Source organism: Pleurodeles waltl, chromosome 2_2, assembly GCF_031143425.1.
Source record: "Pleurodeles waltl isolate 20211129_DDA chromosome 2_2, aPleWal1.hap1.20221129, whole genome shotgun sequence".
In the NCBI taxonomy this organism is placed as follows: Eukaryota; Metazoa; Chordata; class Amphibia; order Caudata; family Salamandridae; genus Pleurodeles; species Pleurodeles waltl.
Window position 1 is genome coordinate 1131811040 of NC_090439.1, and position 23413 is coordinate 1131834452.

Genomic DNA, 23413 nt, shown 5'->3' on the forward strand with positions numbered 1-23413 from the left:
AAGTGGTGTTGCATGGGCTTTGCATGTCTCCTAGTTCAGCCTTGGCTACTCTGCTATAGCTACCTCTATCAGCCTAAGGTGCTAGAACAATACTACACTCTACTAATAAGGGATAACTGGACCTGGCATAAGGTGCAAGTACCATCTGTACCCACTACAAGCCAGGCCAGCCTCCTACATACCGATCTAGAGGATATCCCTAAATTCACGGATGTCTCCCTATATGGTAATTATAGTGCATTTAGCACATAATGAGACAGAGATACTTGGGAGAGCCGTAAAATTAGTGCCTAACCAACTTTGGCGGCACCGTGTTGCAAGACTCCTTCTCCAATGACGACTGGCTATTACGCCTCTGTCATCCCATCTCTAGGGGGCACTGTAAAGGGACTGTCGGTAGCCTGGGAATCACCTTGAACACTTATCTAGAGTCCCTTGCTGACTCCCGTTTGTTTCTCTTTTCGCTATGACATGCTTTTGTAGAATTACATTTGCTTCCTGGGACTGCAAATCCCATAATGCACAGCCTGGTAGTCAGGAAAGCCTGGATTCTGTTACACATTGTTTTCTATGGGAGAAGTACAGTTGCTCCTTTTCACCGTATCCTCTCCTCCAGAACTTGCGAATGTCTGAAACTACACACACCTGAGACCTCTTCTGTGCAACCCAGTCATGTGATTCCACCTGGGGTTTGCTGCAGCTTGGAACTGCTTATAAGCAGCCATTTCCTCAAGATACTCATTGTGCATTGGAGTTCGATTCCTTTGTGTTACAGACCCCTTATCGGATGGTGTTCCAGTCTTGTTCCTGTTCTGTTTCAGCTTCTGTTTCAGCTTAAACCTGTTTCCTGTTTCTCTGCCCTGTTCCCGATTGTTCCAGCCAGAGTATGCTCCCTATCTCTTAGCCTTGTACCTGTTTGTTTCTTCCAGAGCCTGCTCCCTGTTTCTCTGTCCTGCTCCTGCCTTGTTTCAGCCTGAACCCGCTCTCTGTTTTCCAGTCATGTTTAGTGCTTATTCCTCCTCCCTGTATTCCAGCCCTCTCCTTGCTTGTTCCAGCCAGTGCCTGCTCCCTGTTTCCCATTCCTGTTTCTGTTTGTTCCAGCCAGAAGCTTGCGCTCTGTTTTCCAGTCCTATTCCTGCCTTTGCTTCAGCCTGAGCCTGTTCCCAGTTCCTGTCCCTGCCTCCTAGTTTGTTCCTTCTGTTTCCGTTTCCTCTTGGGTATTTGCGTCTGGTAAGTGTTCTATCAGTCTTCACCAGTGTATTTGTGTTTTCCTTTGTTCTGGTTACTTGCAGATGTACTTACCTGCAACTTGAATCTTGTGGTTCTAGAAATAAAGTAACAAAATATATTTTTGCTACATAAATTATTGGCCTGGAGTTAGTCATTGAGTGTGTGCTTCCTTTTTTGCCTGTGTGTGTACAAGAAATACTTTGCACTACCCTCTAATAAGCCTAACTGCTCAACCACACTACCACAAAAGAGAGCATTAGTATTATCTACTTTAGCCTCTGTTAAACCTCTGGGGAACTCCTAGACTCTGTGTACACTATATCTCATTTTGATGTAGTATATACATAGACAGCTTCCTACAATTAGTATAGAGTTATATGTGGCAAGAAAAATAAATGCACATCTCTGTCATACTTAATGTGATGCCTTAACAAAGATTGCAGTTATTAATGAAATAGTTCATATGTTTTGACGAAATATTATTAATGCTGAATGTATTAATTTGCATAATATTTGTGTTTTATTAATGACTATATTAATTCATTATATTTTATGTGTTAGCATAACTAGGCCTGAAGTCTTCATATTTGCAGTCACCTAAACACTGAATCATTACATTCCCTCTAACCTGACGTTTTTCATTAGGTTATTTCTCACAACAGCAAAGAGCCTTATTGTATTATGTGTGAGTTTGATTTCACAGCAACCTTGGAGTGGATACATTGAGAACTGCAGACTGAACATAAAGTGGTGCCATTGTTCAACAGAACATTTCTTATGTAAACAAAGGAATACAGCTTGTACCATGGGAAGGAATTTGATTTGCAACAAGTGTTATACAAAAATTGTTATATTATTGGATTCACATGGAAAGGAGGGACGTCTTCTCGCCAAACCTGGGAAAATGTCTGAATGTTGCAAGTTTGATTTGTGCTAAAATTCTAATTGGACATTGCCCTTTTGTACAATGTGGACTCATCAAACTGACCAACCCAACTTCATTGAGTATTTCTAATTAGGGACAGACTTACTAAGTCTGAGGGAGTCCTCTTTTGAATTTTATGGTGTTAACTTCGCCCGGATGTTTCCTGAACTCTATGTGCAGCCTGTGACTGCGATTTCTCCCTGATGCTGTATCTAATGGACTTTGCTGACGAAACTGAATTGTCTGCTGTCCAAAAGGAGAGGTATATTCTAATGCAATGTTATTTTTCCTTGACCTGCTTTTCTCAATAGAAGTAAGCATGGTGACACTTGAATATTTTTATTTTGCCTAGTTAGTTAACTGAGGCTGAGATAGAGGACTTTCCAAATTATTTTTGTCTTATGCTTTTGACTTTGCATGTATGTGTTAGCCTGTTCCCACACATGCATGTCCTAATTTGGTTAGCTGTAGGGAGTACCTATGTCCAAAATTAAAAATTAAATCTCTGTAATTTGATCTGATTACTGTAGTTGCAGTCTGATTCAAAACATGTCACTTATTTTCAAGTACTTTCATTATTAATATGTGTTATTTTTCTTGATTTACTAATGCTCAATGGTGTTCATTTATCTTTACAATTTGATTCTGTGCCCTATTTCTGTGACATTGGTTTTGCGGTTATGAAAATAAAGCTTTGAACTTTATTCAGATTGGTGTTTTCCTTCTGTGGCTACATTGGCCATAGTGCCTTATTTGTCGATTGTCATGTTGATGTAAACTATGTTTATGGTTCATTACGCTCTTTACTGGGTCAAAAGGTCCTTCGACCTTGGTGAAGAGTTCTAGTCCTGTGAAGGATGAAAACGTGTCAACAGCCTTCACACTTGGGACAAAGGAAAAAGTGGGGAAAGCATTTCCTCTGTCCAGGAGAAGAGGGGAAATTGTGTGTGCAGAGTGAGTGGAAGTGCTGAACCTCTAGTCCAGTGGTCCCCAACGCTTTGACTTCTGTTGGACACATGTTTATCATTCCTGGAACCCGGGGATCCCCACTGAACCATTATTGGAATCCGGGGACCTCCCTATTGAGTCATTAGTGAAAGCCGAGGACCCAGAATTATAGATTGTTGATGACTTGAACTGCAAAACAATACACAAAAAATACAGAAACAAGCATTGCAAACACATACACAAATGATAACACATTATATTTAATTAGCAAACCAATAAAAAAACGTACACTTATTAGGAAGGTTGGAGCTTTTCTAAATTCAATTGAAGCCACGCATTGTCCATACTATATTCTGCTCGATGCACCTGCGCTGCTCCATGAATCAATCTGGGGCCACTAATTTAATTTTTAGCCTCCAGTTTTAAGTTCCTTGACATTTACAGTTTTAAAAAGATTTTCAGTTGTACATTTAGCCACTTTATTATATATACACTTTATTAATCTGTTAATACTAGCTGGTTTTCGAAGCAGCCATGGACCCCCTGTGGAGGCCTTGTGGCCCCCGGGGTCTCAGGACCACAGGTTGGGAACCACAGCTCTAGTGTGAAAAGAGAAATCTAAATCTGAGTCACAGAACTCCTAGACAAAACCGCGCACAAAAATGTGATTAACATTGCTCTGAGCTGAAGCCTCGGTGCCCATCCTTCCATCCATCGATGGGGGCAGGTAAACCGCTGTCTCGTGCCACACAGTGAGGTTCATAGGAGTTCGGCCTTGACATCAGCAACAGATGTTCAGCCAGTGCTTAATTTGTAAATAAAAAGGTGCTGGTGCCCAAAGACCTCCTTTTAAACATGCGGCCCCTGCAATTAAACGTGGTAACACAGAATACTGAGGCAGCGTACTCCTGAAGCCATCTCGGGCCTTTTCAATCCATTTAAAGCCACTCCTTGCCCCTTCAGCACACTCTTGCAGCTTTCTCCCGTTGTGACGGTTTTTCGTTTTTCTCTTCCTCCGTCTTTCCCATTTGTGTCTTTTGCTCGCAGCAAATGCTTGAGACAGAAGAATAAGGCCCGGCCCTCAAAAATAAGTGCCGGTGCTCAGCACCGGAAACAACAAGCACAAATTAAGCACAGTGTTCAGCAGAGCCTGTTCCGCTCTTTCCACATTTCATTTCCTTTCGCCTCAACACCCTCGCTCTCTCCGCTGGGGCATCACCATCAGCTGACTACTCCATAACAAGTACCTAGCACCAGCTACCAGCCAGCTGTTTGCGTCTGCAGTGCCCATGGGACATTTATTTCATACAAGTAAGAGAGCGCGCAGTGCAAAGCACGAACCAGGCCTTGCAAAACATACATGCTTTTACACATCCAAGCAATTCATGTCAACTTAACGAGTACAGTGCAGCAATGCGGAAATGTGATTACCGACTACTTTTTCTTATTTTTATTAAACACTCATTTTATTAAAATAATGAAACCCATCTGTTAAATGTCATGTTAATTATTCAAAGTTTAGTGATTCTCTCCTCCAACACATATGACTTGTGCATGTTATAAATACCTTTTTATTGTGTTCAGTGTGCCTGTGTTTAACAGAGCTGGAAACACGTGAGGTGTAAGTCTCGGCACGTACTTCAGATGGTTTACACCAATGTGCAGGATCCTAGCTGCCTGAAGCTCTATGCATGGGCGCCTCCGTGCTTGTGCACCAGTAGTTTGCTCAGTGAGAGTGCAAGTGAACTGTTTCAGGCACAGTATATAGAAGTGAATGACTGTGCAGGAGGGTGACCATGTACACATTGTTTGGACACTGTACACTTCAAGCTGCAAGGTATAGGTGAGTTCATTCAGGCCTCCATGGTGTGTACTGATAGGTGACAGGGCGTGGGTCTCATAGGAGATGAGTGTACTCTAACCCAGTGGTTCCCAACCTGTGACCCGGGGACCCCTGGGGGTCGGCGAAGCCATCTCAGGGGGTCCACGAGAGCCTAGAAAATTAAAAAGTATTAACAAATATTGACAAATGATGTCCCCGGCTTCCAGTAATGACTCAGGCGGGGGTCCCCGGATTCCCATGATGATTCAGTGGGGGTCCCTGGGTTCCATTAATGTTAAACTGGGGGTCCACAGAAATCAAAATGTTGGGAACCACTGCTCTAACCTCTTGAGGGAGTGGGTATACAAGCGGATGACAGAGCGTGGGTCTCCACTGCGCTAGATGTACCCGAACCTACTGATCTTCGGGCACAACACCTCCCTGTGGAATGACTCCTGATGGCTCTCCGAAGTAGCACCCTTGCCCACTCCGACAGACCAGGCTCGCAACCTCGGCTTTATATCTATAATGAGTCAGCAGTGCATCTGTCTAGATGTACGATTGGTACAGTTTGGAGTCAGTAGTGTGGGACCTGCTTCTATAATGCACAGGAAATTGGGTTTACTAACTTTGTCTCGGACGACATGACTTATTATGTAATAAATCATATTGCGTGTGCGGACTCGGTTTCAATGTAGTCAAATAGGTGGAGAATCCCTGGATGCATTCTGTAGTAAATGGTTCTTTTTGATTGCTTCCTATTGGTGAAAAGCCTTCGAACCATGTCCTCGTGTAGTGAATTGTTTGTAATTCCATAAGAGGATGTGAGGTCCTCGTGCTAGGAGAAGACTCCCCACTCTCTGAAGGCAAATCTATGCTGGGTTGCTCATTTAAGATGATTTCTATGCTTATTGAACGGAATAATGGATGTCCTACCTGTACATTTCTATAACTCATATTGTGCGAGGACATTCTTAAACCTTAGACTTTGTCTGTCGTTCCTTAACAGAAATCTTCTAGTGTAATTCTCTTAGAAGATGTCATTAATAGAGGGACCCACTAAGGTGACTGGGATACTGTTGCTCGAGGAGGAAAAAAAAAAGGAGTGGATGGGCCTTTCTTTTTTCTAATGTAAGGCCTATGTTAGAGATACAACAACATAGTATATAGAGTTAATATTGATATTGCTAGTTTTGTAAAGCGCTCAATTACCCGAGGTCGTCTTGGCGCTAGCGCCTAAAGTCATGTAAGCAACAACAGGTCTGCATAGATGTCAGAGAGAATATACTAGAGGGACAGGGCCTGCAAAAAAGCCAGGTTTTAAGTTGTTTCCTGAACTGCAGAAGAGTGGGTTAAGCTTTAAGGTGCAAAGGCAACATATTCCATAGTTTAATGGTGGCAACGGAAAGACTTCTTACTCAAGGATGCTTTCCTGATTTTAGAAGTAGCCATCAATTTAGTGGAGCCAGAACCAAGAGGTTTTCTGGGGATATACCAGCTGAATATCTTTCTCAGAAAGTGTGGGCTAGAACCGTGAAGGGGTTTGTGTGCCAAGCAGAGTGCCTTGAAGGCTATTCGTTGTGCTACTGGGAGCCAATGTGGCATCGCAATGGTTTAGGAGACTGATGCCTATTCAGGAGTCAGGTTTGCTGGTCGAGTCAGTGCTGAATGTTATCTAAATGAGAAGTTAGGAGAAAAAAGAATTAAATCTGAGCTGGGAGGTGAAATTGCACAGCCCTCTTCCACCCAGGAGTCACTGACCCTCCCCCAGACCTCCAGCACAGGGGTCATACCATAATCCCTGTCCCCTAGACAACCAGCAGGAGGCGCCTCTCTCCCACCTCATTCAAACATTGTACTGAGGAAGGGGACCTACAGCTCCTACTCCGGTCTCAGCTCTGCTCCTGGGAGTGGGGCAGCCCCTACACCAGCCTTAGCGTTGCTCCTGGAGGGGGCCACAGCTCCTAAAACTACCCTCAGCTTTGCTCCTAGGGGGTGGGGGAGCAACTTCTACACCAACCTCAACTCCCCTCCCCAGAGACAAAAGATTGGGAAGAGTCTGTGTGTGAAGTGGGCCCGGGGGAAAGTGTAGAGAAGCTCCATGGAGTCTGCATTGTATAGGGACAGCCGCCCCCCCTCGTAGTCCAGATACACCCCCAGCTTCATGGGTTTCTCACGAGGGGACAGAGGGATCGGAGGGGAGGTGAAAGCCCTGTACTGGCCGTCACACCCTCTTGCCACAGCCCAGACACCCCCATCAGCTGACCATATGATCCGTCCCTTCCTCTCCACAGACTCTGCTGCGACCCCAACAGTCCATCCCCAGTCCTCCTGCAGCAGCTGCACCTCCCAGTAATGTCTGCCTGAGGTGAACCCCTCGCTCCCCAGCACACACCAGAAGGAGGTGAATCTCTTGGGAGTGTCCGGCTGTTCTGTCTTTGTCCATCTCACATGTCGCCGCCCCGCTGTCCAACTCACACGTCTCCTCCCCTCGGACAGGAGGAGCTCAGGATGTGCTGTTTCTGGATCCAGAGTCACCATCACTGCAGAGAAGAGATTCATTTAATACACACACACAAAGGATATTATTGTTATTTATGTTCTATTTTTATGTAATTGACATGAGGCAAAACTATCTAGACATCACATATCTGATCGAAACACAGTGCACTGTTTAGAACTAGACTGCACCTGTCTGGAAGGAGTGCACTGTACTGTGCAATATACAGCACTATACAACACCTACCTGGAAGACACACGGTTTACTGCACTGCAGTAGACACCAACTATCTGGAAGGAGCACACTGAACTGTACACTGCACTATAGAGCAACCACCTGGAAAGAGAACATTGTATTGTGCTGCAACAGACAGCACTTTTCTGGAAGAAACACTTTAGTGTCCTGTTAACTGCACTAGGCAGTAACAATCTGGAAGGAGTGCACTGTACCATACACTACGCAACTCCAGCATCTATCTGGAAGGAGTGTGTTATACAGTGTGGTGCCTTATACAGAACGTACCTTGAAGGGTCACACTGTATTGTACTGCACTAGACTACACTTATCTAGAAGGAGGACACTGTACTTTGACTGAACTACACAGCACATATCTGAAAAGAGCACACTGTATTGCACAATATACTGCACTATACAGCAACTATCGAGAAGGAGTGCCCTGTACTGAAGTAGCAGTGCCTATCCAAAAGGAGCACACTGTACTGCACTTATCATCAAGGAACAAACTGTACCACACACTGTGTTAGACATTGCCTGTATATAAGGAGTGCACTGTAGTTTATACTACACTAGACAGCACCAATCTGAAAGGGCACCCTGTACTGTACACTGCACTAGACAGTATCTATTTGGAAGAAGTGCACTGTAGTGTACTCTGCACTAAACAGTAGCTATATCCAAGGAAAGCAACTGCATTATGCAGTAGCTATCTAAAAAGGAGCACAGTGTACTGTGCAATATACTACACTAACCAACACTTACCTGGAAGGAGCACACTACTGCACAACATACCACACTATACAGCACCTACTGTGGTAGAGCACCGACTCTACTAGGCAGTACACTGTACTAGATGGTATACTGCACTAAACAGCTCACTGTACTCTGTGGAAAGCACCACGGTAGTAGACATTACACAGCGTGAGGTTACCTACTATGTTATGTGTATTTGTAGAGCAGGTGACACTCCCGGGATGGTATACTGGTGCTATAAAAAAAGGGGCGGTGTGGACCGAGGCAGGGCCGAGACTAGGTGGAGAGCAATACCTTTGGTTTCTTGTGAATTTCGAGGACTGAAGAGACGGCTGGGATGTGCAGAGGCAGGTCGCTCCAGGCTTTGACAGTGAGGGAAGAGGCCGCCGACTGCTGGTTCTGTGTATGTGGGGGATGTGTGGAAATAGGAGTCTGAAAGATTGGAGGTGTCAGGTAGGTATGTGGAAGCTAATACGATTGTTGATGGTAGGTGGGGCCGAAGTTGTATAAGGCATTGTATGTGTGCATGAGGAGTTTGAAGAGTGCTATTTGTTGATGGGGAGCCAGTAGGTCTTGCTATGAGGTTGAAGTGGGTGCGACAGGGGGGTGGAGTCTGAATATAGTTTTTTATGGCCTGGACTCTTATGCTCAATTGTGCTTTGATTCCTTCGTCGATTGTGTTATTGCAGTCCAACTTGATGGTGATGAGGTCTTGAGTGGCAGTTCAAGTGGAGTTGAAGGGAAGCCACATGAAAATCTTCTTGAACATCTTGAGTGTGTGGAAACAGGAGGTGGAGAATGCATTCATGTGGGCTTTTATAGTAAACTGGTTGTCAAATAGTCCTCCAAGGTTCTTAGCATGGGTGGGTGGGTTAGTGTTTGTTCAAGACCACCAGGCCACCAGGTGGAGTCCCATAGCAAAGTGTCCTTGCTGAAGGTAAGTACCTCCATTTTGTCTGTATAAAGCCTGAGGCATTTGGTTTTCATCCATCTGCCTACACTGGTCATGCAGAAGTTTGGTTTGCTGCTCGAAGTTTTGTCAGAGTCAAAGGATGTATTGAATGTCATCTGTGTAGAATATACCACTGATTACGTGGGCACAAATAATGATGCTGGCAAGTGGGACTGAGCAAGGATCCTTCTTGTACTCTGCAGATCAGTTTGGCACAGGCTGAGTGAAAGGAGTCAGAATGAACAACTGGGTGTAGCCTGTGAGGAAACAGCAGATTCAGAGGAGAGCTGGGCCATGTATGGCAGCATCGTGGGTGGCTAGATGTTTGCTCATGATTTTTTCCATGACTTTCGCCTGGAAGGGCAGCATGGAGATGGCCTGTACTACACTAGACACTGCTTTCTACTAGATGGTATACTCCACTAGATTATTCCCAGTACTAAATTGCCAATCTCTGCAATAGAGAGGACAATGCACTAGACAGCACAGCACACTAGCTAAAGCACTGTGCTCAAGTTCACATAATGTACTATATGGTACACTGTACTAGACAGCACACTGTACTGGAGATCACACTTATCAACAGCACAGGAAACCCACTTTAACCCTAAATAATTCAATCAGTGTGGCCAAGGGTGGCATATAAACATTAAAATGAGGAGGGTTCAGATTAAGAACCCTGAGGTATGCCACACTGAAGCTCCTTATTCTCTGACAGGTACTGGGACATGGTAACAGACTGACATCTATCATATGGAAAAACTGCAGCCACTTCAGTGCCTGGCCACAAACTCCTACTTCTGCCCATCTCTGAAGCAGAACAGGTTGATAAACAGTGTTGAATGCTGCTGGCAGGTCCAACGAAATGAGAGCAGAATTCAACCTCTTGTCCAAGGTAATTTTCAGATGGTCTGCTACTTCCAACAGAGTGTACTCAGTGCTGAATTTAGGTCTGAATCCTCACGGCGAATGAACAACAAGAAATGCACACATTGGCAGGTTTGAAACCCACACACCTGACACACATCCACAACACCTTAAAACACCCACATACACGCCCCAAAAATCCTTGCAACGCCAATTGCACGAATGAGACTGAGAACACTACACGCATACACTGAGCACAACATAACAAAAGTCACACACACAAATACATAACAGCACCCTCGCCAACACACATAATACCACACCCATATCATGGTGGACAAAATACTGAAGGTCGAGCCACAACTTTTCGGGGCAGAGGTGCAGCTGACAACCATCGCCAGGAAGATGGAGCTATGGCAGATAATTGTCAACAAGGTCAACGCAGTGGGAAACCATCCACGCACAAGGGACGACATCCGCAAGAGATGGAACGACCTGCGCAGGAAGGTAAGGTCAATGGCATCCAGGCACAACATTGCGGTACAGAAGACTGATGGAGGACCCCCATCTACACCCACCAACTATACCGACTGGGAGGAGAAGGTACTGGCTATCCTGCACCCGGAGGGCCTCACTGGACTCACTGGAGGACTGGACTCGGGTAAGTCAACTACAATTACAGGGAGTGCAGAATTATTAGGCAAATGAGTATTTTGACCACATCATCCTCTTTATGCATGTTGTCTTACTCCAAGCTGTATAGGCTCGAAAGCCTACTACCAATTAAGCATATTAGGTGATGTGCATCTCTGTAATGAGAAGGGGTGTGGTCTAATGACATCAACACCCTATATCAGGTGTGCATAATTATTAGGCAACTTCCTTTCCTTTGGCAAAATGGGTCAAAAGAAGGACTTGACAGGCTCAGAAAAGTCAAAAATAGTGAGATATCTTGCAGAGGGATGCAGCACTCTTAAAATTGCAAAGCTTCTGAAGCGTGATCATCGAACAATCAAGCGTTTCATTAAAAATAGTCAACAGGGTCGCAAGAAGCGTGTGGAAAAACCAAGGCGCAAAATAACTGCCCATGAACTGAGAAAAGTCAAGCGTGCAGCTGCCACGATGCCACTTGCCACCAGTTTGGCCATATTTCAGAGCTGCAACATCACTGGAGTGCCCAAAAGCACAAGGTGTGCAATACTCAGAGACATGGCCAAGGTAAGAAAGGCTGAAAGACGACCACCACTGAACAAGACACACAAGCTGAAACGTCAAGACTGGGCCAAGAAATATCTCAAGACTGATTTTTCTAAGTTTTTATGGACTGATGAAATGAGAGTGAGTCTTGATGGGCCAGATGGATGGGCCCGTGGCTGGATTGGTAAAGGGCAGAGAGCTCCAGTCCGACTCAGACGCCAGCAAGGTGGAGGTGGAGTACTGGTTTGGGCTGGTATCATCAAAGATGAGCTTGTGGGACCTTTTCGGGTTGAGGATGGAGTCAAGCTCAACTCCCAGTCCTACTGCCAGTTCCTGGAAGACACCTTCTTCAAGCAGTGGTACAGGAAGAAGTCTGCATCCTTCAAGAAAAACATGATTTTCATGCAGGACAATGCTCCATCACACGCGTCCAAGTACTCCACAGCGTGGCTGGCAAGAAAGGGTATAAAAGAAGGAAATCTAATGACATGTCCTCCTTGTTCACCTGATCTGAACCCCATTGAGAACCTGTGGTCCATCATCAAATGTGAGATTTACAAGGAGGGAAAACAGTACACCTCTCTGAACAGTGTCTGGGAGGCTGTGGTTGCTGCTGCACGCAATGTTGATGGTGAACAGATCAAAACACTGACAGAATCCATGGATGGCAGGCTTTTGAGTGTCCTTGCAAAGAAAGGTGGCTATATTGGTCACTGATTTGTTTTTGTTTTGTTTTTGAATGTCAGAAATGTATATTTGTGAATGTTGAGATGTTATATTGGTTTCACTGGTAATGAAAAATAATTGAAATGGGTATATTTTTTTTTTTGTTAAGTTGCCTAATAATTATGCACAGTGATAGTCACCTGCACACACAGATATCCCCCTAACATAGCTAAAACTAAAAACAAACTAAAAACTACTTCCAAAAATATTCAGTTTTGATATTAATGAGTTTTTTGGGTTCATTGAGAACATGGTTGTTGTTCAATAATAAAATTAATCCTCAAAAATACAACTTGCCTAATAATTCTGCACTCCCTGTACTTCCTATCCACACACCTGTAATGCATGTATCACCCCACCCCTCCCACTACCACCAGGACCACATCCCCACAAACCCACTAACAGGCCCACATCCCTCCCCCTGTGCACAGTCACCTACCCCTGCAAGGATTCACAATGGCACTACTGCACCCACAATGCACCTCCACCCCTCAAGCAAAATGAAGGGATAATTCCACATAAGGACCCCGCATGGCCCGACAGGGGAATAAAAGCACACAATAGGGCAGAGCTGTGCATCCCTTTCCGAATTAGTACATGTAACATACATGTCCATTCGTCACCACAGGGACCACCACCACCCGTGCCACCCGGACGGAAAGGCCAAGGAGTGCCAGCGCCCCACATGGAGACAGAGGCCCCACTCAGGAGACTGGAGAGGAATGTATGGACAGTGAAGAATACCCTGGCCCGTCACACAGTCCTGGACTGTCTCCCTCCAGCAGCCCCACCCAGGATATCACTGACAGCCCTACCACCCAGCCAACACCATCAGCTCTGGCCAAATGACCCCACACCAGTGTCCCCAGGCCACAGACTGGCGGACGACATGTAGAGAGGCCACAGTCTCCACCCACCAACAGGCAGGACGATGATGGCCCCAGTGCAAGTGGGACTGCCAGACCTGTGCAGGGGACACAGGCACAGTGGGCAAGGGCCAGTGGGAGGGCATCAGTGGCCCAGGGGGTGGCCAAAGGATGAATGCTGCAGCCCAGGAGGTGATCTCCGAGGTCCTGAAAGCATACCACCATACCCAGGACAGGATGGGCCAGATCCTGGCCACCCTGGAGCAGAATCAAAGGCTGCAGATAGCACAACACCAAGAGGCCATGGAGCAATGGAAACAACTCAATGCCACCATGGCCACCATTGCAGGGGTGCTGCAGCACCAATACCCTAGCCTGCCTGAGACCCCCACCCACCTATAAGCCCATACCACCAGCCAGGACACTGCTCTGCCATCAACATCAGCAGCAGCTACTGGACTGGTGGCACTGCCAGAGGACACACAGGAGGCCAGCACCCCTAGCCCTGCAGCCCATCACCAGTCACTCAAATGTGCCCCCAGACCCAGATATGGCACTGGAACAGCTGCCAAGACCAAGGCCCCTGCAAAGAAGTGACTCTGCCCTGAACTGTCTCCCAAGTGTACCATGTTGACCCGCCAATACCAATACACCATCTACCAAGGGACAAATGGATCAATACCCACTGCCACCAACATCTGAGCCCATGCACCAAAGTATGGATATGCACCATGATCCCACTTCATATCACTGTATTGCTAACTTACAAATTTGTAACACTCATTAAAACACATCAAATCGTCTGTCTTCTGTCATTATGAGTATATAATTGTGAGTGTGTATGCATTAGCCAGTCAAATTCATAATCAAACCTTTATTGCAGGAATGGAATCCCACACACTGTAGTGTCTGAAGTAAGTCAGAATGTACGCCATTTCGGTTTCCCTGGCACATGCCACTTCAGTCTTCAGTTAACAGTGTCAATGTCTACAGACACCACATCACCAATCACATGAGTCAGACTTACACTATGCAGTGAAGACAACAGCATCAGTGAACAGTACCTCATAGTCACGGGAAGTATAGGCGGATCAGCTGGTTCCTGGAGTTGACATCTTCCCCCTTTTCATCCTCACCATTACTCCCATCCCCTCTCAGAGGTTGCATGAATGGTTGGACAGCACCCTCCTCCTCTAGAAGGGGGATAGCCTTCCTCACAGCCACGTTGTGCAGCATGCAGCAGGCCACCACTATTCTACACACCTTCTCACGGCCATAGCACAGGGATCCCCCAGAGGGATGGAGGCAACAAAATCTAGCCTTCAGGAGACCTATAGTGCACTCAGTACGTCCATGGGCCTCATTATAATTCCTCTCTGCATCTGTCCTGGGATTCCTCACAGATATCAGGATCCATTGCAAGTTGGGGTACCCAGAATCACCTGCAAAAGTGGGAGAAAGAGGACTTTAACAAACTGCCATCACTTGCATACAGCCAGGCTGTCAGCTATGTACTGATCCAGTGTCATACACACTCACCTGTGAGCCAACCTCTGTTCCCTTGTAGTTGTTCCATCATGTGTGGCACACTGCTGTTCCTCAGGACAAAGGAATCATGGACTAATCCTGGAAACCTGGCATTTACATGTGATATGTACTGGTCAGCAGTACACACCAATTGTATGTTCATGGAGTGGAAGTTCGTTCGCTTCCTGTACACCTGTTCATTCTCTCTTGGGGGTATGAGAGCCATGTGGGTTCCATCAATGGCACCTGTCACATGCAGGGTGTTAGCAAAGGCATAAAATCCAGACTTAATGGCAGGTAGTGCAACCCTTTGGGGAAACTGGACATATGTCTGCAGGTGTTGGACGAATGCATCCAGGAATTTCAACAGGATGAGGCTGAACATTGGCTGTGAGAACCCGGAACCTAAGCCCACTGTCACCTGAAATGAGTCTGTAGCCAAAAAATGGAGTACAGATAGTACTTGCACTTCAGTAGGGATGGCATGCTGATTCCGATTAGCCGGTCTAAGTGCAGGATCAGTAAAGCACAGAGTTCATGGATTGTTGAACAATTGAGTCTGTAGGTGACAATGATGTGACGTTCATCCATGGTTTCCAAATCAACAAGAGGTCTGTACAAAGATAGGACCCTCCCTCGCCACATAGGTCTATACCTATGGGGGATGAAAGAACACATATGAGGGTCACACATACACGTCCCAAACAGGTTGTAAATGTATTAATGGATGAGCAATACGTAGGTTGCACAGACAGATGCTATGGATTATATACAACGTCATGCACATGTGTGCAGGGTCAACTCTGTTGTAATGGCATCCCAGTGTGGACACATTTCATAAGATGGATGCATGTGAGGATCAGTCACTCATGTGAGCAAGCGACTAAGGGCTGAGATTTGGAGGCCCTGAATGGTATATGTATGTGGTGCTAGCAAGATGGCAGCCTCCTGCCATCCAGGTCTGAGGGAGTGGAAGTGACATCATTCTGCTGGCGGTTGTCGTCATGGCGGCGGCCGTGGACCCACTCATTGGATTACATGGTTGTCAATAGGGAACCTGGCCCTATCATGATCACCGCCGGCAGTGATGGTGCACACCGCCGTGGAACGTACACCATGTAGTGACACCCATGACACTTGACTCCTGATTCCCATACAAGCAAGTACTCCACTCCCTGTGCTGCTGTGTCTTGACTCTGGTTACTCCAATGGCGCAAGTCACAGGGGAACGGGGCCCGGCCTTCACCACGGAGGAGCTCAAGAAGCTGGTGGAGGTGGTCCTACCTCTGTATGCCAAGTTATATGGGCGACCAGAGGAGCAGGTGAGTTGGCAGATGTCTTGCTTGGATGTGTGTGATGGGGGCGGATACCTGTATGCATGTGTCTTCGATTTGTAACTGCACAGCCGTAGATTATGTGGCATGCACTGTTTGTGAGTTGGTAACATGTCTTTTTGAAATGTCCGTTCCATAGGGGACGACATGTCAACTGTACAAGATGCCCACATCCTGACGTCTGTTTTTCTGCTCTGTGTGCCCCTTATCGGTCAGCTCCCATCAGAAGAGGGAACTGTGGCAAGTCATCGCCAAGGAGGTGCAGACCCTGGGGGTCTACAACCAGCGGAGCACCCACTGCAGGAAGAGGTGGGAGGACCTGAGGCACTGGGCCAGGAAGGGGAAGGCCTCCCAATGAGGAAGGTGTGCCCGTCGTAACCTGATCCCCCTAATGGCCCGTATTCTGGTGGTGGCCTATTCGGATTTGAATGGGCGCTTGAAGGCAGCACAGCAGCCACAAGGGGGTGATTACCAACACTGTTTAAAACTACTTTGATGGATGTGCTTGGATGTTGTGGTACGTATGCTGTCAAGTGCCAGGCACTCGGACCGGAGTGTTTCTGCAGTCCTGCCCCCCATAGACATGCAAATGGTGTGGGACATGTGTGGACAGTCCAAATAGGCCCATGGGGGTTCACCTTCCTGTACTCTTGGATGCTTTGTGGGCCCATGGACTAGTGGGTGCATTGGCTAGGCATGGTCCCCCATGTGTGTGGGTCACACAGTTTCTCAGGTCTGTGTTTCATGTGGGTAATGGGGTGTATTCTGGGGAAGTGGCCACTAGTCCGGGGCACAGTCATGACTATTGTTGTAGGTGCTGCGTGTAGGTGTGTGAGCTGGATGGGAGTGTGTGTGAACCAGGAATGTATATTCATTCAGGTATTTACAGACTTCTCCCATGTTTTGTCTCCCCACCCCTGTGTTCTTGTGTCCTTTGTGTACATCAGCATCATCTGGCGAGGGAGCAGTGGCACCGGCGAGTGGGGATGCAGCGGCCCACGGTTCCAAGGCGGCAGAGTCGGCGGAGGCCAAGGGGGCTAGTGGGTTGGAGGGCGAGGGGAGTACCACGGGGGAGGCAACTACCACTGGCGGTAGTGGCTCTGATACCTCCTCCGATGGCAGCTCCCTGGTGGTGGCGGACTCAAGTGGGCCCACCCACTCTTTGTCCTCTTCCGCCATCCCCGATGCCATCTCCGCCCTCCCAGTTGCTCCCCACCCAGTTGCCCATGCCCGCTCACCCAGGAGGGTGGGCGTCTCCTTCACCCCAGGCACCTCATTTCCCTGCCCCAGTCAGACCTACTGCCCTCAGGAAGGAGGCTATTGACCTCCTGAGGACAATCTCTGTAGGGCAGACAACCATTGTGAATGCCATCCAGGGGCTAGCATCCCAGATGCAGCAATGCAATGCATACCTGAAAGGCATTCATGGTGCCATGTCTGGCCTACAGAGATCTTTTCAGACTCTGGCCTCCTCTTTGACGGCAGCCAGTGTCCCTGGTCTTTCCTTCCCCCCACAAATCACCTCTACCCCTTCCAGCACCCCACTCCCTTCACCCATCCCAAGCACACGTCCAGACAGCCATGCACACACATCAACACACAAGAAGCACACAGACAAACACAAGCACCACACTTCCCACCACAGGCATACACACACCCAACATACAAGGGCACACACAACAACATCCACTTCCCCCAGAGTACCCACCTCTCCCGCCTCCCTGCCTGTCACCTCGCCATGCACACCCACAAGCACTGCACCCTCAGTCACTGCTGCTGGCCCCATTCTTGCAGTCACCACAATATCTGACATCCAGTCATCCACCCCAGATACCACACCTGCACTCACCACAACTACATTGACTGACACATGCAGCACACTCACCAGACCTGCAGACACCCAGACAATATCCATGTACACTGGCAGCCTTTCTAGTTCCACTGTGTCCACCCCCCTTCCCAAAACACTCAAACGTTCACAGACACCCACACAACACACATCCACCACACATAAGCATACTGTTCAGGTACCTGCATCCACGTCCGGCACACATACACCTGGTGCAAGCACTCCCTCTACCTCCACTCCCACACCTTCCTCCAAATCCACCCCAACTGCCCCTAAGAAACTTTTCCTCTCCTGTGTTGACCTGTTTTAACACACTGGCCCACCACGTCTCGTCCCTAAACGTGCACATCTCCTTGCCCAGTCCACTCCTTCCTCGTCCAAGTCTGCCCCATTCCTGTGCCCCTTCCCCAGGGAGGAAGAAGCCCTGTGTTGCCCCAGGTCCCTCTGCCACCCCCGGTCCAAGCCCACTCCCCTACCTTCCAAGGGCAAGCCCAAACCCCCTCCACCTCCCAAACGTAAGCTCAAGCCCCCGTTCCAGAAGTAAGTCCCCATCCCTGCCACACCCTGCCCCTGTTCCCTGAGGAGCCTTGCTGCCCCATTGATGTCCCTTTACAGTGGAGTATCCTGTGCACATGTAGGAGTCAAGTCCGGCCTATTTGGACCATTCAGGGTATACTTTATGGACTGGGCAATGGTCCTATTCGGACATTACCTTGTTCTACGCATATTAAAGTTTGAGTGCCCAGTGGTGCAGTTGGCACAATATGGTGACGCTGTTCATCATTTCATGGTGGGGGTGTGGTGTGCACATGTGTGTACTTTGGTGCTGTTCTATGTCGCCTTGTGTTGAGTAAGTACATCTTGTTCTGGTGTGTATGGTGTGAGGGGTTTGTAGTGCGTTGCAGGGTGGGTGGGGTGGGTGTGTAACTGTGCCCTTTCTTTCCATGTATACTAGGTTGCAGTACTTACTGTTGTCGTCTTAGTCGGTGGTCACGGTCGTGGAGGTATATGGCAAGGAGCAGCACTGTCATTATTTGCAACTCTCTCTCCATGTCTACTTCGGTCTTGTGCTGCATTATTTGGTTGGCGGGTGGGGCCTTTCCACCTGCCTGTGGGCGACCTCCTTCATCCTTGTTGCCACTTCACTGCTGATAGTGTGTGGCTAGACCGCTACTTGTTTCTTAGGTGCTTCATTATTTGGCCGCCCAGACGCCACCCTAGTTACCACCACCACCAGCGGTGCAGTGATTTCCGCCATGTTCATTATGACCACCATATTGTTGCAGGAGGCGTCTTGCTTCTTTGTTGCAGCTTGTAGGGTCCTGAAGGGTCCAGATGCAGTTTCATCGGTGAGAAGTCAAATTGGAGAGTGCGGAGGATTCCTGCTGGAGTCTTGCAATCCAAATCTCAGGAACCACCCAAAGGAGAGACCCTAAATAGCCCTGAAAGGGGGATTGGTCACCTAACCAGGTAAGCTAACCAGGCTACCCCTCCCCAGCCTGTAACACCTATTTCCAAAGGGAGAGGGTGTAACACCCCTCTCCCAAAGGAAATCCTTTGTTCTGCCTTCCTGGGATTGACCTTCTTAAGCAACAGGAGGGCAGAAACCTGTCTGGGAGGTGGCAGCAGCTTGGGCTGCCTGGAAACCCTCAGAAGGATGAAATGGCAATACTTGGGGTCCTCTAAGGAGCCACCAGAGTGCATGGAATCATAAAACAAATGCCTGCAGAAGCCTTGGGGTATGATTCCAACATGTTTGATACAAAACATGCCTATGTTCAGAGCTACCATTATGTAGCTGGACATAGGTAGTGACCTATGTCCAGTACACGCGTAAGATGGCGTGCCCTCACTAGTAAAGTCTGGGAAAATGGGCCTGGAGTTCGCAGGGGCACCTCTGCTAGTTCAGGGGTACCTCACACACAGGTACTTTGCACCCTGCCCTCTCGGCTATAAGGCCTGCCATAGGGGTGACTTATAAGTGACCTGGTGTAATGAAAAATGGCAGTGAAAGGGTGCTTGCACATTTTCACTCAGGTTGCAATGGCAGTCCTGCAGATGCCTTTGCATGGGCTCTCTATGGGTGGCTAAATATATGCTGCAGCCCATAGGGATCTCCTGGAACCCCAATGCCCTGGGTACCTAGGTACCATCTACTAGGGACTTATAAAGGAGCACCAGTGTGTCAATTGTGGGTGAAATAGAGACTTTTGGGAGAGAGAGCATAATCACTGGGTTCCTGGTTAGCATGATCCCAGTGAACACAGTCAAGCACACTGACATCAGGCAGAAAAAGGGGGTAACCATGCCAAGAAAGATGGTACTTTCCTACATTTAATGCTTGCTTGTTTCCAAGAGAGTTGTTGAACAATGAATTCGCCACAGGATGTAAGACACCAATAGCTCTGATGAACATCCTATTTGCTCATGGTGTGCTATACTTGATATTACAATGCAGTAGAGAGCACACAGTCCCAGATGCACACTGTACACGTAAGCATACTATGCTAGAACACACACTCCATTCAACTGAACCTTAAAACAGCACAATGTACCAGACAGTACACTGCGCCATGTAGCACACTGTATGAGCTTGCCCAATGTAATAGGCAGCCCACTGAGCTACACAATATTATACTACACGGCACACTGCACTAGAACATACACTATATTAGACAGCACATTTCACTAAAAAATGCACTATGCTGACAGCGCATAGTTCCAGGCAGCACACAGCTCTTCAGAGCACGATACATTAGACAATATGCTATTTGACAAAAGACTACACCAGAGAGCACATTGTACTAGATAACTTATTGCACTAGAGAGCGCACTGCACTACTCAGTATACTATACTACACAATTCTATACTACACTGTCCACAGTGCTGGATTAGGCCTTACACTGTACTAGATGAATTATTGCACTAGAGAGCACACTGAACTAAACAATACACTATATTACACTGTCCACAGTGCAACACATTGCAGTACATTTTATTAGATAGTAGTTTACTAACGACAGATTAATGCCTTGTAACCATGTACAGTCACTTTTTCAGATACCATTTTCGTCCTACGATTATTTCACATTTTTTTAAATCACAAAGGTAAGCTTGTGTGCATGCGTTCACCAGTAGGCAGTTATTGTTAGGTCCTAGTTTCCACAGGAAAGCGTTTTTCGTTTTGCCAATAATTTTGGCACAGTTTGCCGAATCTTCACAAAATTTTGACTAGTTTGCCACTCACTTCAGATGCTGTCTGTGAAGGTTTGGGGTGATTAATCAAGCAGGGGCTGGACAAAAAAGAGGGGGGGGCTTCAAAACATGTTTTTTCTATGCAATTTCCCATTGGAAATTTTGAACACGATTACAGCCCGAATCACTGAACAGAATTACACCAAATAGGGCAGAAAGCTAGTTCTTGGTTCAGAAAGAGTGCTTTTTGTGCTTTGGTGTCAATCTGTTCAGTAGTTGTGGAGGTATTAAAAGAAAAAGAAATATAGATATTTAAGGAATCGGAGGGTCTGCGGATACGACTGATCCCTTGGCTGGCAGTCATCTTGGGACTTGGACTTAGCGCAGTCCCCAAAAAAACATTTAAAAAAGACAAAGAGGCTGGGTAGAAATACCCTGACCCCCTAGACCTGGTGGTGGGGTCCCAGAGGGTCCCCGCCTGGGAGCAAAAACTTTTATTTTTAAAGTTTATGGCAAATTTGTGAAGGATCTGTGAATTCACAGTAAAATAAAAATAAAATAAAAAACAAGCACAGGTTGCTACGTTTGTTTACAATATGCCCCCAGGTGGGACAGGTCCTGGGGGATGTAATGACAACTGTAACTGTGGGAGGGGGTGTGCGTAGCCCCCTCCCCAGGTCAATTTTGGCCCTGGGGACCCCATCCTACGAGGCCTGAACCGCATCCAAAACTGGCTTTGGCTGCATGTCTAGGGATGACTGCAGGGCCTGGCCGCAACCCAGGGTCTGCGGCCAACCCCCAACGCCGTGCCCTGCCAGAGGCAGTGCACAGTGTGTGTCTAGCTGCTTGCAGGCAGACATGCAGGGGGATGGCGAGGGGTTGGTCAAAGGCTTGTTCACTCCTCCTGCCCTCTGTTGCCCATTTCTATGCCCCATCATTGCCCTCCCTCTTAGCCTCTGTGCTTAGATTGCTACTCCTACCCTCCTTCTCCCTGCCCTCTGATGTCTGTGTGCTTGCCCTGCTCCCTCCTTTTTGCCCACCATGCAGGTAGTGGTCCTCGAGGCAGTATTAAGCCCTTGCGGGACCCCATGTGGCCCCTCCAGTTTTTGCCATATGCCTGTATGCCCCCAGGACCTGGTCCACCCTGGGAATACAATTAAAACAAGCGTGGGCCCCTGCACTTAATTATTTATGTATTTTTTTAATTTACTCCGATATTCACAAATTTCACAGTGAATTAAAAATATATATATAGGTTTTTTGCCCTGGCAGGGGCCCCCCTGAACCAACACTAGGCTAACTGTACTCTGCCCCCTTTTCTTTTTCTTTCATTTTTAGTGGACTTGGCTGAAGCCGCTTCCCAAAATGGCTGCAAAAACTGCCAATCACATCTCAGCATGAGATCGGGACTTTTCACGAAGTATTTGTGTTTCTAAATATACAAACTTGGATTTTCTTTAATTTCTCAAGAAATACTGAACGGATTTACACCAAATAACATAAAGGGTGATCTGCGGACCAAAAGTTACCTTTCTACCAAATTTAGTGTAATTCTGTTCAGGGGTTGGGGCTGCAGGAGTGTCTTAAGTGTCTATGGGAATTAAAAGCACTTTTTTGCACCCCTCCTTTTTCACGGCCCCCGCTTGACGGATCACCCCCGAATGTTCTATTCACAACAAGACCTAACTTGACACTTGTTTTGGAAACTTTCGTGATGATTCGTCAGTAGGTAATATATATACATATTACCCACTGGCAGTCACCAGTAGGAAGTTATAGTTGGGACCTAGTTTTCAAAGGACTTGGCTATATCTTTGGTGCCGTTTGACGAATCTTCATGAATTATTTTTTTTAAAGTGTCTTGTTGGGTATAGCTGTAAATGGAAAGTTTCAGGGTGATCTGTCAAGCGGGGCCAAGAAAAAGGAGGAGTTAAAAAAACATGTGTTTCCCATGTTAATACCCATAGAGATTTTCTGACTCCAGCCCGGACCGCTGAATGGAATTACACCATCTTTGGCAGGAAGGTAGCTCTTGGTCCAGAAAGCACCCTTTTTGTTATTTGGTGTAAATCCGGTCAGTAGTTTTTGAGAAAATAAAGGAAAAATAAATGTGTATATCTGGGTGGAGCCTAAGCACTGATTTCATGGTGGGACCTGACTGGCCGTCAGCACTCCTACCTGGAAGTGGTGGAAGCCATCTTAGGACCAATATACATGATAGCGCCCACTGAAATGCATTGTAGTGAATGGCAGGTTTTGAGGGTCACAAAAAGGACAACGTATAAGGGGTGATAACAGATTTTAGTTCAAATATAAATCATTTGTTGCTAAGGAGACGTTACCCTGTGAAAAAGGCTTCTGCTTGGATTTCATAAATCATCTGTTTTCTCATGATTTCCCAAAGAGGTTATGGAAGGTGCTCCAAAAGCTAAAATGAGAGCATATTTTGATATCTTTCTCAACCATATGAGAATGAAGTCTGAC

The 23413-nt window shown here is 47.0% G+C and overlaps 1 protein-coding gene across 1 annotated transcript in view; it reads right to left on the minus strand.

Annotated features, from left to right (window-relative positions):
- Nucleotides 1-3394: 3394 nt before the first annotated feature.
- The window catches only part of LOC138282945 (E3 ubiquitin-protein ligase TRIM39-like), a 221297-nt gene continuing 201278 nt past the window's right edge, over nt 3395-23413 (minus strand). Inside the window, exon 7 of the mRNA XM_069221011.1 lies at nt 3395-7468. Coding sequence (XP_069077112.1) covers nt 6936-7468 — 533 coding nt within the window. The 3' untranslated portion in view covers nt 3395-6935. The remainder of the gene's footprint in view (nt 7469-23413) is intronic.